The sequence below is a fragment of the Protopterus annectens genome, chromosome 2.part1 (assembly GCF_019279795.1).
Source record: "Protopterus annectens isolate FY-2018-M chromosome 2.part1, PAN1.0, whole genome shotgun sequence".
In the NCBI taxonomy this organism is placed as follows: Eukaryota; Metazoa; Chordata; order Ceratodontiformes; family Protopteridae; genus Protopterus; species Protopterus annectens.
The window spans coordinates 1,416,847,116-1,416,862,535 of NC_056729.1; the positions used below are offsets into that span (position 1 = coordinate 1,416,847,116).

The window sequence follows — 15,420 nt, forward strand, 5'->3', positions numbered from 1 at the left end:
CTGGGAATACACTCAGTATTAATGCTGCATAAGGGACTTGACAGTGATAGAGTAATGCCATGACTAGGTTAAATTATTACTAAGTGAAAAGCACATAGCGATATAGTTATCAGTGCTTTCAAATGCAAGACAGGATTGTCTTGATAAATCAAGACACTACTGCTTTAGAATTGTATTAATATTTCGAGTCTGTAAACATATTGAATAAATTTAAGTACGTGTTTGGAAGATTAAATTTAAATAAAAGCAATTCAAGCTGCTTCATAGAAGAGTAACACTTCAGGCTATTTTTTCCCCTCTGGTATTTTGTGAAAGTAACACAACTACCCACATTTAATATCAGTCCGTGTTACAGCACCCTAGAAATAAATTTTTAGCATCTGTTTCATGTTTATTGTAGGTGAAAGAAGTAAAAGAAAAAGCTAGAGAATACAAACAACGCGCTCTTGGAACACATTTTTCCCGGGATCATTTAAATCAAATTATTTCTGAAAATAACAGATTGTGGGAAGAGTCAGATTCTTCTTCAGATGAGGAGGACAAAGAGGATATAAGTCACAATATCAAAGCTTTGGATTTAGCAAGGTATGTTTTTACTTGTTCACAAGTACATTTCTTTAAAGATCATTAATAGATATAAAGTGAACTTTACAGGAATGCTTGATTCAAAGCGAAACTTCTGATTACTTCTAGATCTGAAGTAGTTTACTTAATTTGGTCTTCAACCTGTGGGATACGGATCCGTATCAGATCCGAGCTGGCAACTTTTGCTAGCATCAGCTCCGAGCTCCAGACTCCTCCCATTACCCATAATACACCTCCACTGATTTCCATCCCTAGATCTCATTTGCCACGAATTGCTACACATCATGTCTTCTGAGCTCCAGCTAGCAGTGGGTAATTAAACTTTCTGTGAGTAAAAAAACTTTTTCTCTTTTCGTCAGATTAGGTTAGAATAGGTTCCCCTTCTCCTCCCCTCACTTGGTGCATCGAGTGTTAGTGGTTTTCAGGTAGTTTTGAGTAGTTATTTTTCTGGTGTGGGGGGGCCTCAGTGTTCTCTGTAGCGAGTGTGGTGAGTGGGTGTGTGTGTGTGTATGTGTGTATTATTTTAAAGAATTTGCCTGTTTTTTGTTCTAAGGCTATCTTTCTGTTATTTGGATGGCTGAAAAGCTTGTTTTCAAGCGCTGCACAGAGTTTGGCCAAAAGCTCTCCCCAGCAGATGGCCACACTGTGTGTTTTGTGCTTGGGTGTGGCCCATCTGACCATGGAATGTAGTATCTGTGCGGGCTTCAACCCCCGCACCCTAAAGGATAGGAAGGCCAAGCTGGCCCTCAAAGGTCTTCTTCCTCCTGCCGACTCTCTTTCCTCATCTTTGGCTTCAGTCACAGTGGCTGCTGTGGCAGCCTCTCCCTCCTCTCTTCCTCTGGCTTCTCCTCCCTCCCAGCCTGGGACTCAAACTCCTGTATCTAAGCCTGTGGTAGCAGAGCAGAAGGAAGTTAGAGAAAGGGAGAGAGAGTCAAAGACGAGGGAAAAGAGGAAGAGGTTCCCAGACCTCACTTCACCCAGCAAAACTCCATGGACCCATGACTCCCCTTGGCTCCGATCTCTGAGGTTCTCCCCAGAGATGGAGGAGGCACGTCCAGCCTCTCGAGCCTCGGTACCCCGACCTGCCAGGTTGGAATCCGCAGCCTCGTCAGTCAACCCGTTCCTTGTCTGATATGGATCTGGATAAGATGATGAGGCGCTTTATCCGTACACAGATCCAGATGAGGGTCTTGCCAGCCCCCCCTCCCTCTGGAGGGGGGAGCTTGCTTCCTTTCTTTCAACCCATTTCTCCTTCTCTGATTTGACCTTCAGCTTTGGAGTACTCGGATCAGAGGTTGGCTTTGGTCAGGGGGTCAGCACCAATGGTGCCTGTTTCCTCGATGCAGACAGCTGCCTGGAGCATTTTGGATCTGACCAGCTCGGATCCGAGCCACTCTCAGAGCCGGAGCTTGGGTGTCGGATCTGAGGGAATGGAACCTTTATCATCAGCTCTGACATTGTCGGGCCAGCTTCCCTCCCTCAGAGCTCCATCCACCTTGGGCCTGGCTCCGATTCTCACATCGGATCCGGTGAGACTGGCCTCCTTATTAGATTCCCAGGAGGTTTGCTCTCCTTTGGCATTTCATGTGGTAGAAAGAGTCCTCTCCATCAGATTGAGACCCCTGACCATCCCCTCGGTCTCCTCCCAGACCCCCTCGGTTCTGTCTACGGTCCCCATTGTCTTACCAGAGGGACAGCCCGTGCTCGAAATGCCCCATGCGGTTCCCCCGAAGAACAAATGGTTTGCGAGCGCCCCCCCGGAGACCCCCACCGGGCATACGTGCAAGAGGAGGCATTTGGACTCCCCCTGACTTCCTAATCGAGGACATGGATTTAGATGATGGAGAGGGTTCCCCAATATCACCTCCCAAGGATGTCTCCTTTGGAGACATCATCAAGATCCTGCACCAGTGGGGAGGTTGGTCTGCTACCAAACACTCTTTTGATGAGTCTGTGTTCCTGGAGGCTTTCGGCATGGGCCCGTCTACTTCCTGGGTGTTCCCACCTGCAGATCCTTTGGTGGATTTGGTCACCACGTGGGCATGGAATGAACCAGACACCATGGAGCCTATCCCCAAGTGACCCGATAAGATTTTGAGCCCCCCCCCCATTGATAGGCCATCCTAGAATAAGGGCTCCCCCGTGGATGCCATGGTGGTAGCAGCAGCCACTAAGAAGGAACTTACCCAGGAGAGTTCCTCTGTCCACCCTCTTGACCAGGAGTCACAGAAGATGGACCACCTAGGGAAGTGGGTGTATGCTTCAGCTACCTTTTTTGATCAGGGCGCTGAATTACTTGGCCCATGTCACTAGACTCCACCACGACCTAGTAAAGGAGCTGGAGGAGTTTCCCTCCAAGTCCATGTCGCAGGAGGACAAGGCTTCATTCTCTGCAAGAATGGCCACTCTAAAAGCGGTATCTAATATGTTGACTCCTCTCCCATGCTACAGAAGGCGCAGCTAGGGTGGCTGGGTCCGGCGTGTCCATGAGGCGTAATGCCTGGTTCAGGTTATGTCAATTTTCCAAACCCTTCAAGGTGTCGTTTGCCAATGCCCCTTATGATGGTTCTACACTCTTTGGTAAGACTGTCAAGGAGACATTAATCCAGAGTGAGAAGGATGGGAAGACACTGTCTGCTGTCGGGATCTGTGTCTCTAACCCTCATAGGTCCTTTTCTCGTAACCAGAGAGGGCAAAAGAAGATGTGGTTCCAGAAGTCTCAATATTCCCGAGACACTCAGGGCTCTTCTTCCCCCAGAGGCAGAGGGGGACAGAATGGACACCGGCCCAGAGGCAGAGGGGGTCCGCAGAACTTCAGGTCTTGAGAACCTTTCTCGGACAGACCCGGGCAGAAACCTTGAGAGGTTGCCCGACTGCTCTCCTCTGGGGGATGATTGTGCTTGCACCCAGCAGCATGGGAGTCCATAACAATGTTCCACTGGGTGCTTCAAATCATATCCAGAGGATACTCTATCCCCTTCGTAGGTTCCCCCATATCTCCCATTTACCTCCCAGATGTACCACCCATGCAAAGGGAGGCAGCAGCACTGGAAATTTCCAAGCTGCTAGTAAAACGAGCCATCAAAACCATCCCCCTAGATAAGTCCAGATTGGGCTTCTACTCCAGGTTCTTTTTGGTGCCAAAGAAAACGGGAGACTTAAGGCCCATTCTGGACCTCTCTACCCTGAACCTGTCTGTTGTCAAAGAAGTTCTGGATGGTCACGCTACAGTCCATCATGCCGTACCTGCAAGAGACCAACTGGATGTGCTCGTTAGATCTCCAGGATGCTTCCTATCACATAAAAAGGCACAGAAGCTCCAGCTTCTGGCTAGGAGTCAGTCATTACCAATTTAGAGCCCTACCATTTGGTTTCACCACTGCCCCCATGGTGTTTACCCAAGTTATGGTGGTTGTAGCAGCTCACCTGAGGCTTCAGGGGATTCAGATCTATCCGTACCTGGACGATTGGCTCCTCACTGCTCCCACCAGGCATCTACTTTCCCAAACCACGGATTACTTCCTGACCCTTGCCCTGCGTTTGGGAATCACAATCAATACATCCAGATCTCTCATAGATTCTGTACAGGTGATAGACTACATTGGTGCCAGGATAGATACTCTTCGGTGCAAAATATTCCTGACCTCGGAGAGAGTTCAAAACCTGAGGATACATGTCTCCCTGATCTACTGATGTTCATCGTGTTTCACTTTTTCAGTCATGACTGTGGGGTTCTCCTCTGCCGGCAGGCAGTCCTCGGTCGGCCAGAATCCCAAAGTCTGGGTCCGGCGTCAGCTGCTCAGCCATGCTCCCTGACGTCAGAGCACCAGGAGTACAAAGCTGACAGCCGACGCCATGTTCCCAGTCTTTCTTGCCATGCGGTGATAGCAGTTCGCAAGTGCCGGTCGGCTGACTCCTGACAATTTTTTATAAACGTACTTCAGTCCGAAGACTTTCTTCTCCTACTCAAAGTTAAGTACCCCGTTGGGGAAACTTTTTTCTTGCTCCAGTCCGATGTCAGAAATGGTGCCAGGATAGTTACTCTTCGGTGCAAAATATTCCTGACCTCGGAGAGAGTTCAAAACCTGAGGATACATGTCTCCCTGATCTACCGTTCTCATCTTCCAACGGCGGAATCGGTGTTGAGGGCCCTCGGCTTGATGGCAGTGACCATAACTGTTATCCCGTGTGCTTGATTACACCTGCAGATTCTTCAGTGGATTCTAGCAGTTCAGTGGTCCCTGTTGAAACTGCCATTGACTTATCCTATCCAGCTAAGTCGAGTGTGTCGGTCATCCCTCATATGGTGGATGAGCTCTCTGGACATTTTGGAGGGACTACCCTTTGTTCCAGCCCCAGCCCAAACTACAGTGACCATGGATGCCTCCCAACTCAGGTAAGGGGGGCATTGTTCATGCAGGACAGTCCAAAGCCTGTGGTCCCTCATAGAGACCAGCTTACATATCACTGTCCTAGAGATGAGGGTGGTCTTTCTAGCGTTGCAGGCCCTTCATGCCTTTCTTCCTCTGGGGACAGTTGCTATTCAATCAGACAATATGCTAGTAGTCTGGTATATCAACAAACAGGGAGGGACCAGATATTACCCCCGTTGTCATGAGGCCATGAGAGTGTGGGAATGGGCGATCTCCACTTGTCGCTTTCTCGTTGCAACGCAGATTCCAGGTCGGTCCTACATTCTAGCGGACAGGCTAAGTTGGACCATTCTGATGTCTTAAGAGTGGTCTCTGAATCTGTCAGTAGTAGAACAGATTTTCAGCGAGTAGGGTCAACCTTGTTGCGATCTTTTCGCATCTCCTTCCAATGCAAAGTGCAGCAAGTTTTTTGCTCTGAACCCCCTACCAGGGGAGTCCCCCAAAGATGCTCTAGTTCATGTTTGGCCTCCCGGTCTTCTGTATGCTTACTCACCAGTACCTCTCATTCCGAGGTTTCTGCAGAAAGCTTGCCGACTGAGGAGCAAAGTGATCCTCATTGCCCCATTCTGGCTGCGCCAAGTATGGTTTCCCTTCCTTTGGTCTCAACTTCTGGCTCCACCTTGGATCCTAGATCCCATTCAGGATTTAATTTCACACCCTTCAGTGGTGACTCATCCAAGTCTGGACAGCCTGAAGCTCACGGCTTGGCTGTTCCAGTTCCTGTAATTGCTAGGACTCCCAGACTATCCTCCTCAGTTAGATTTATTTTGGTAGCTGCTCATAAGTCTTCGACCAGGAAGGTTTGTTGCAGCAAGTGGAAACATTTTTCTTTCTGGGCCTCTCAAAGGAGTTTAGACCCTTTCAAGGCCCCTATTTCCACTATTCTTGATTTTCTAGCTGATATTTTCCAGCACGGAGCTAGTTCTTCTACTGTCAAAGTGCAGTTGGCTGCCATTTCTCATTTTCATGTGGCTGAGAATTCTGTCTCATTAGCATCTTCCAGACTGTGTAAAGCCTTTATCAAAGGCTCCTTTGTTTACCCCCCCCCCCCCGGTCAAAGATCCTTTTCCCCCATGGGACCTTACTGTGGTTCTTCAAGCTTTGGTCACTCCACTTTTCAAGCCTGCTGCAACTGCAGATCTAAAGTTTTTATCATGGAAAACTGCTTTTCTGGTGGCTATTACCTCTGCTAGAAGGGTTTCAGAATTACAGGCCTTGTCCAACAAACTTCTGTGCTTGATTTTTCATAAAAACAGAGTTTCCCTTCGAACCAATCCATCCTTTCTTCCTAAGGTGACATCACCAGTCTGTATCAGTCAGACTATTAATTTGCCTGTGTTTTTTCCCAATTTTATGAACAAGATGGAATACAAACTCCACATGTTGGATGTTCATAGACAGTTACGATTTTATTTACACAGGACAAAAAATTTCTGTAAATCAGATCAATTGTTTGTTTCCTTCTATAAACCCTTTTTGGGGAAGCCTATCTCCAAGGTCACTATAGCTAGATGGAGTTCTTCATGCATCTTGCAGGTCTATAAGGGCAGAGGCATGTCTCCTCCAGGTCAAGTGAAAGCTCATTCTACTAGGTCCATGGCTACGTCTGCTGCTTTTTGGTCTAGAGCAGGGGTGGGCAAACTTTTTGATTCGTGGGCCACATTGAGTTCTAACATTTGACAAAGGGGCCGGAACAGGAGCAGATAGATGGCATGCTTTGAAAACATCACCTCATTGGGGGAAAAATACACATCTTGGGATATGGAGAAAACATGTGCTTTAATTTCCAATGAAAATGAAGAAAAGCATTACAATAAAATCTCTGACTTCGAAATGAGTCTTTAAACACTGAAAATCAAATAAATGACCATTTTATTTTAAAGCACTGAAAGTTCTGTTATCCTTCAGGATATCACCATCACTCTCCTCCTGACTGTCTTTTTTTTCAAAAACGGTAGGAGATGCAGATGTACTTGTCCTGTTCCTTTTATTCAGTTTGTTTCCACGGTGCCAAAAGTCAACAACGACCAGTGCAAGGACGAAACAGTTGCAGCAAGTCAGTCTGTGAAGCGTTATATTTGATCTGCGCGCACTGTTTACGACGGCTAATATTATACTCTTTAAAAACCGCCACAGTTTCTTGGCATATCAGGCAAACAGCAGATGATCGGTGTTCAGTGAAAAAATATTTAGTTGTCCACTCCTTATTGAACACTCGACATTCTCTGTCCACTTTCCTTTTCTTGGGTCCGCTCATCTTCATAGAGGGGCGGTGGGTCAAAGGGTAAAGTGCAAACGTGGAGTAATAGGCCTACGCTTCACCTCAACAAAGCCAATATATCTAGAGTGCGCCATCTAGTGAGGAAAAATCAGAATTGCAGGGGAAATAAAACATTAACAAGGTTAATTTATTACATTTTTTCAAGTTTGGCGGGCCGAATCAAAACATTTAACGGGCCGCATGTGGCCCCCGGGCCATAGTTTGCCCATGCCTGGTCTAGAGTGTCTTTGGATGACATTGGTTCTGCAGCTACTTGGTCCTCATATCATACATTTACTTCTCATTACAAATTGGATTTGACTTCAGAAGGAGAGCATCCTTTGGTTCCACGGTGCTCCAGAATATCCTTCCATGAGTGCCTTCCAGGAGTTTAGTAGCTGGGGACTCTGTCCCACAGGTTGAAGACCAAATGAAGTAAACTACTTCAGATAAAAAAGTTATGTAGTCACCATAACATTCTATCTGAGTAGTTGTAATTAATTTGTCTTCAACCGTCCCTCCCTCCTTCCCCCGGATCATGGCACATGATCAGCCTATGGGCTGCTGTATAGGTCACAAGTATATTTATCAGGTCGGGTTCTCAGTATAAGTTCAGCAAACTCAATCTGGGGATGGAAGGCAGTGGAGGTGTATTATGGGTAAGAGGAGGAGTCTGGAGCTTGGAGCTGATGCTAGCAAAAGTTGCCAGCTAAGACAAATGAAGTACAACTACTCAGATGGAACGTTATGGTGAGTACATAACTTCTTTTTACTTGTAGGCCCCCAACCATCAGTTGCTTCTAAATTGCTGACTGCATTTCTTTTAGTTATTTGCATATAGCAAAGGAGTCTGACATTTAAATGCATTTAGTGTTCATGTTGTTCTAATGCACGTGCAGACATTTATTTCTGAAATGCAATCTTACTTAACTAACTAGTACGTGTTCAGTTTCTACCCAAAACTAAGGTCCCAATAAAATAACTGCACAAAAAAAATAAATGTGCAAGCGTGTGTCTGTATATATATTTATATTATCTAGTTTTCAGAAACCCAAAATTCATATGGCTGAAGACCGTATGTTCAAGTTTCCAAAAATCTGAATTAAGGAAAAAAAAAAAAAATCACACTACAGTGGGGTAAAGGGCAAATTCCTTGTTGAAGTACTTCCATGTAGATCGTGATGCAGTGGGGACTGAGGAATTTATGCTTTTCCTCACTGAAGTGGAATCTCGGAGTTGGTATATATAAGTTGCAGGGAATGTGGAGGTGCAGCTTCCACCACAAGGGGGGGTGCAGGGGGGCTTGCTCCCCTGCAAATACATATATATATTTTTTATTTGCTTTTTTAGAAACTCAAACTATGTTCTTGACCGTATGACTTTTGAGTTTCTGAAAACTTGATAATATGATATAAATCCTATTTCTACTGGATATTGCTGTATTTCTACTGGATATTGCTTTGCTTACTACTGTCTACTCCATGCTTTACAGTGGAACAACTACTTCCTCTCTAACTATCCTGGTTCTCTAATATATAACTTAGCTGCAAAACAACTGTTACTATTCAAATCTAATTTCTGAAACTTGTAATACCTCTCTGTAGCCTATCCTCCATTATCTGTGTTCTGCTTTATTATCCCCTCTGCTCTACTCTGCCTTCCGCCCCCCCTTCTTTCCCTTATTCTTACCTTTTTTACCTGCAATTTAACTAACTCTGTGTTATGTCTCTCTCATTTCTACAGTAACTTGCCCTGGGTGCTCCCTCCCTACATTTTAAGCAAAGAAATACCTCTGGCAAACTCCTGAAGACACTTTGAGTTCACCTGCTTGCCTGGTGCTTTGAAAGCTACCACTAAGAAGACCCCCCCCCCCGACAAGATTGAGTAAATGTATGTGCTTACAGCTAATTCTCTGCTAATTTATTGTACTTCCTTTGAGTTAGTCTGACTTTCCGTGTGTGCGTTTTTAGCAGTCCACCGCAGACCGCTTGCCTTCTCCCCCCTCCTGTTAGCCCTATCTTAGAATATTTTTTTTGATTCATCCCTGCTGCTCACTATCTCCCTCCACCTCTAGGTGGCAGCACTTGCCTACGCTAACCTGCCAGTCACTCTTTATGTACCCAATAGGCTTAATCCTCACACTAGAGCAAGCTATGATCTAATATTTACACCTCGTAATATCCCCTCCCTCCTTACTCAGCCTCCCTCAGTAAGAGCTGACTAAAATACCTTGCCTGAAAAGTAAAACAAGAAAGACTCATATAATCTAGTACAAACCTCCTCTCTTTAGTTATTTCAACTGCTTCTTGCTGTTACTTTTTTCTGCTGCACTCTCCTCTTTTGCTCTTCCCGCTCCGTTCGCCCTGTGGGCTCACTCCGCTCCCCTACCCTGCCACCAATTCTCACCCGCCCCAGTACTCTTACCCTTATTCATCACTTGCCCCTCCCTCTTACTCCTATTACCCAATTACTACATCCCTTTCAACTCCTCCCACCAAAATCCCTCCCTCCCACACTCTTCCACTCATACTCCACCTACTCACCCATACTCTCCTCCACTCTCCCTTAATTCCTAGAAAACCTCTATCCCATTATAAACCCTCTCTCATTATCAGCCTTTCTCTCCCCTTCAAGTCTACACTTATCTCTCTCTCTCATCTGACATGACCTCCTTAAATCACCACACTTTCCAGGTCTAGTGTCTCCTTTCTCTTTTCCTAATTCCGTTATTCTATGCTAGTTCATATTCCTCCCTTACTTGTCCATTACTATCCACAAAAGTAACCTCCATACAATTCCATCCTCATCCTCATTATTACTCACATTTCCACTCTATCTCCCCCTTTCTCATTCAGCCCAACCCTTTTCACCTATTCCACCCTAAATTCTTCCTCTTCCCCTGAAAAGCTAAGATACTATCACCTAATCTAATCTCAAAACTCCCTAAACGCATTCCTAGCAAACCAAAATGTCTAAAAGACATTTCCTTCAACAACATAATCCAAGCCGGTGATATCCATCCCAACCCTGGTCCTACTCACTGTAATAACACCAACCCCTCAACTTCATCCTCCCACATTAATCACCTAAAGATCATTACTATCAATGCACAGAGTCTTTGTAACAAAGCTGACCACTTCCATACTTGGCTAAACCACAACCAACCTGACATCCTAGCCATAGCTGGAACTTGGCTCAAACCCTTCATCTCCGACTCAGAGATCCTGCCCCAAGGATACAATATTCTCAGAAATGACAGACTAGGAAAAAAAGGTGGCGGCACTGCCCTAGTCTACTCTAACCTCCTCACCTTAATTCCCCTCCAAATTCCAATCCCACAATTCCAAAACACCAAACTAATTGCTGGACTACTTAAGCTAAACAAGCACAAAAATATTTACTTCATTGCCCTCTATATCTCTCCTGGTAATAGCTCAACTCTCGGAGATTCTCTTATGGGCATCCACAAAAATTAACTACGAAACTTATATCTTAGGAGATGTAAATATTGACTGGAACAAAATAATTAGCCCCTCTCCATCCCTATCCATCAATCTGTACAATTTTACTCAAATAATCCACTCTATCACTCAACCTAATAAAACAAATCCCCCTGGTTCCACTTTAGATTGGATCCTAGTCTCAAATCCTAACAAAATAACCAACTCAGGCACAATTCCAGATACCATTAGTGACCACCTCCCAGCCTTTATCCTTCGCTCCACTAGCTCTTCCCCATACCAACATCAATACATTCACACTCATAACCTCACCAACTTTAACCCCACCACACAAATGAACTGGCAAACTCTAAAAACCCTTCCCCTTGACAACACCGTAGACTACTTCAACTCCATCTTCCTTGACACTCTAAACTCCCTAGCCCCCCCTAAGATGTAAAAGAATAAAAACTAACACAGCTCCATGGCTTTCCAAACAAACAAAACAGGCTATGCACCAAAGAGACAAACTTTGGAAGCTCTACTAAAATAATAAACTGCCCACTACCCTGCTTCAATATAAACAGCTCCACAACCTAGTAAAACAGCTAATCACCAAGGACAAAAAATCCTACTATATCAAGCTCCAGTCCGATAACAATAAAAACCCAAAGCAATTCTGGAATTCTATAAACTCTCTCCTCCATCCAGGCACAACGAATAATCCCTGTCCTGATCCAAGCAAATCTGACCTGGAACTACGCACTGAATTCAATTACTTTTTCATAGAAAGCATATCTGCCCTTACCAAAGCTTTTCCTAACAATAACCCAACTGCCCCTCACTCTCAGCCTCCAAACTCTCCTAACAACCCTCCTCTTCTGTTTGAGTTTTAACCCGTCTCCACACACTTTATAAAAAAAACTCCTTTCCAAACTCAAAGCATGCAGTAATGCTCCTAACAATATTCCCCCCTCCTACCTAAAATATGCTGCAGATGGTATTGCTCTCCCAATCAGCATCATTATAAACAGATCCATAAATGAATCCTACATCCCCAAACTTTGGCGCTCAGCTTATATCATCCCTCTCCATAAAGGAGACAAAAATACAAGTGTCTCTAACTTCCGCCCCATTGCTCTGCTCCCAATCTCTAAAATCCTTGAAAATGCATTCACTACCAACTTATGCAATTCCTAACCCAAAACAGTCTTCTCACACCCACCCAGCATGGTTTCTGCCCAGCCCACAGCACCATAACCGCTCTTCTCTCTTTCATTGAAACTGTCAATCAAGCCCAAGACTATGGACACCTAGTTTCTACTGTTTTACTAGATCTGTCTAAGGCATTTGACACCATTTCCCACAACCACTTACTCAACCATCTCTCAAACCTTCACCTCTCAACAAAAACTCTATCCTGGTTCTCTAGTTATCTATCAGACAGATCTCAGGCAGTCAAATGGAAGAACTCCATCTCTTCCTTCTTACCTACCCCAACAGGTAGGGTTGCCACCTTTTCAAATGCTCAAAGTTGGGACATTTTTGGTACAAATGTCAGATTTTACAGGCCAAAACATACCCATGGCCATTTCAAAGGCCAGAACTTCATGTTTTTGACTAAATAAAAGCTTATTCTTGTAGCATTTTAGTTGCTTATTCTGTTTCTTATAACATTTAGATGTTTCAGATATAGAATAACTGTTTTATGCAACTATTACATAAAATATAGGAAATAATTTTACCCTAAAAATCTCAGGACATTTGCCATTTTTATAATTTTTTTGCAGGACACAACTGCCCAAAGAGGGACTGTCCCTCACAAAGTGGGACAGGTGGTAACCCTACCAACAAGTGTACCACAGGGATCCATCCTTGGGCCCATGCTTTTCAACATTTTCATCAATAACGTCCACACTGCTATTCCAGATGCAAAAATCATCCAATATGCCGATGATTCTACCTTAATCTGCTCTGCTACTAGCTTCTCTGAACTGCTGACAAAAACTTAAACTGCATTCTCCACAACAGAAAACTGGACGCACCAAAACCACCTCTCTCTCAATGCAAATAAATCTAACATCCTACTATTCCCCCACCTCTAAGACCTACTCCTATAATGAAAATTAATTCAGAGTCCTTAGCTAATCCAACTCACCCATAGAAGTGGTACCTTCTGCTAAACTCCTAGGCATAACTGTTGATGAACACCTCAAGTTCGACACTCACATTCAACAAAACATTAAAAAAAAATTGCATTACCAGAAAGGCTCATCCAGACTCTGCTACACTTTGCTGTGAAGGAAAGGTTAGTTTGCTTTTATTTTTTGTATTACTGTATTGCCTTTCTATATTTTGAATACTGTAGTTTGTTTTCTTTACCTTGTGTTTTGCTTGCATTCTGTTTTAACAGCATATTAAAACTTCAAAAGAGACCACAGCTCTCTCTGTTCTGAGTCAGGCAGATTTTTTTCCCGCCCTCCCACCCATTTTATTTTTTGTATTACTGTATTGCCTTTCTATATTTTGAATACTGTAGTTTGTTTTCTTTACCTTGTGTTTTGCTTGCATTCTGTTTTAACAGCATATTAAAACTTCAAAAGAGACCACAGCGCTCTCTGTTCTGAGTCAGGCAGAATTTTTTCCCGCCCTCCCACCCATTTTATTTTTTGTATTACTGTATTGCCTTTCTATATTTTGAATACTGTAGTTTGTTTTCTTTACCTTGTGTTTTGCTTGCATTCTGTTTTAACAGTATATTAAAACTTCAAAAGAGACCACAGCTCTCTCTGTTCTGAGTCAGGCAGAATTTTTTCCCGCCCTACCACCCATTTTATTTTTTGTATTGCTGTATTGCATTTCTATATTTTGAATACTGTAGTTTGTTTTCTTTACCTTGTGTTTTGCTTGCATTCTGTTTTAACAGCATATTAAAACTTCAAAAGAGACCACAGCTCTCTCTGTTTTGAGTCAGGCAGAATTTTTTCCCACCCTCCCACACATTTAAGTTGTCTTGTTAAATACCACTGTCTTTCTAGTTGCCCGCCTCTTATGTTAATCTGACCATATATCTCATTTCTCTCTACTTTCACTGGCTTATGTGAGTAATCACAAAATCATCATTTTTGAAATCCCACCCTTCAATTATTTAAATTTATTGGCCATCCTACAGTATTTCATAGTACCAAAATACAAAAGTGACCACACCTTTCAATCCATCTTGCTGTTTTAAAAATAGTAACTCTCCACTAAACCTTAACTTTTTAAACAGGTAAACCTCAAGTTACCTACTTTCACATCTAACTTTTCTAGTGCACACTCCAGAGTGCATTCTTTTCAATCTTACCTTTAAGCATCCCTGTGACTAGCACTTTCTCTAATACCTGCTGGAAAGCACTAGGAAGCCTTAAACTCATACAAACACTGAACTCTCCTTGTTAACAAGGAGAAATTAATAGTAGGCACTAAACAGCCTATAATTACAAAGTACCTTGCTAAGGAAACAGCTCCTATACTTTACAAAGAAAAAAAAAAATCCCCAAACCAGGCATGTCCAAGGGTCAGCTTCCGGTGATTTCTCCTGTCCACCTGGTGAATCTGGGCATACTGGGTCAATGCAGCAATTGCCTCATGTACACAGACAACCCTCTCCTCCTACCACCCAACACTACAACCTGTGAGAGATGCACTTACATAGCCAAAATGGAAGCAAATTTCTCTCCACCCAAGATTGTGCTAAACAGTCAAGAGGAGAAGGTTAACACCCACACTACACCTCAAGCAATACATAGCCCTTATAAACCCACACCACCAACACCCACATATAGCAACACTAAATCCACATATGCAGAGGCCCTTAACTGTAACCTGCCCAAACAACAAAGACCTCTGAAGCTGAAACGCAAACAAGCACCAATCACAACCAATGTGTCACAGTTCACAACACCAGTGTGCCACCCAGCAACAGCCCCTAAGGCAAGACAATGTACCTAACACTTTAGTCATAGGTGACTCTATAGTCCGGCACACTGATGTCCCTCTCACCAGGTTGAATAAGGAGAAAATTACAGTCATCTGCCTGTCGGGTGCTAGGATCCGCCACATAATGCATGCACTCAAGTCACTCCACAACAAGTACAAATATGACTCTGTCATTGTCCATGTTGGAGTGAATGACTTGAGACGTACCTCCCTGGACTACATGAAAAGAGACATGGAAGAGCTCTCGGATCATGTGGCCCAGGCAGGTATGACCCTAGCCCTGAGTAGCATCCTGCCTTCGCCCAGCATGATACCACAATTTAAGGATAAAATGATTGACTTCAACAATTGGCTAAGCTTATGATGTCATTCAAAGGGGATCCAGTATCTGTCTGCCTGGGATGACATGATTGACAGACCACGATGCTTTGCCAGAGATGGTCTGCACCTGTCGCCCCTGGGATTCAGGTTACTGGCTAAGGCTCTTGCCACCCCTATAGTGCCTTTTTTAGGCAAACTTCAAAGGACAAAACCACCACCGTAACAGGTACAAGCATGCAAAATTTGAAGGTAATGCTACTCAATGTTAGAAGTCTAAACCTCAACATGTACTCTCTCGAGGCCCTCCTAAAATGGAGAACATTGATATCTGTGCAGTAACTGAGACCTGGTTCAAAGCTCCAATGAGCACCCCTGCAATACCAGGCTACAACTCTTACCA

The 15,420-nt window shown here is 44.1% G+C and overlaps 1 protein-coding gene across 3 annotated transcripts in view; it reads left to right on the top strand.

Annotated features, from left to right (window-relative positions):
• Positions 1-15,420, top strand: part of MDM1 (Mdm1 nuclear protein) — a 1,807,772-nt gene that overhangs the window by 1,037,277 nt on the left and 755,075 nt on the right. For all 3 annotated transcript variants that reach the window (XM_044062890.1, XM_044062891.1, XM_044062892.1), the window contains one exon: positions 401-585. In XM_044062890.1, the coding sequence (XP_043918825.1) occupies positions 401-585 (185 nt within the window). The remainder of the gene's footprint in view (positions 1-400; positions 586-15,420) is intronic.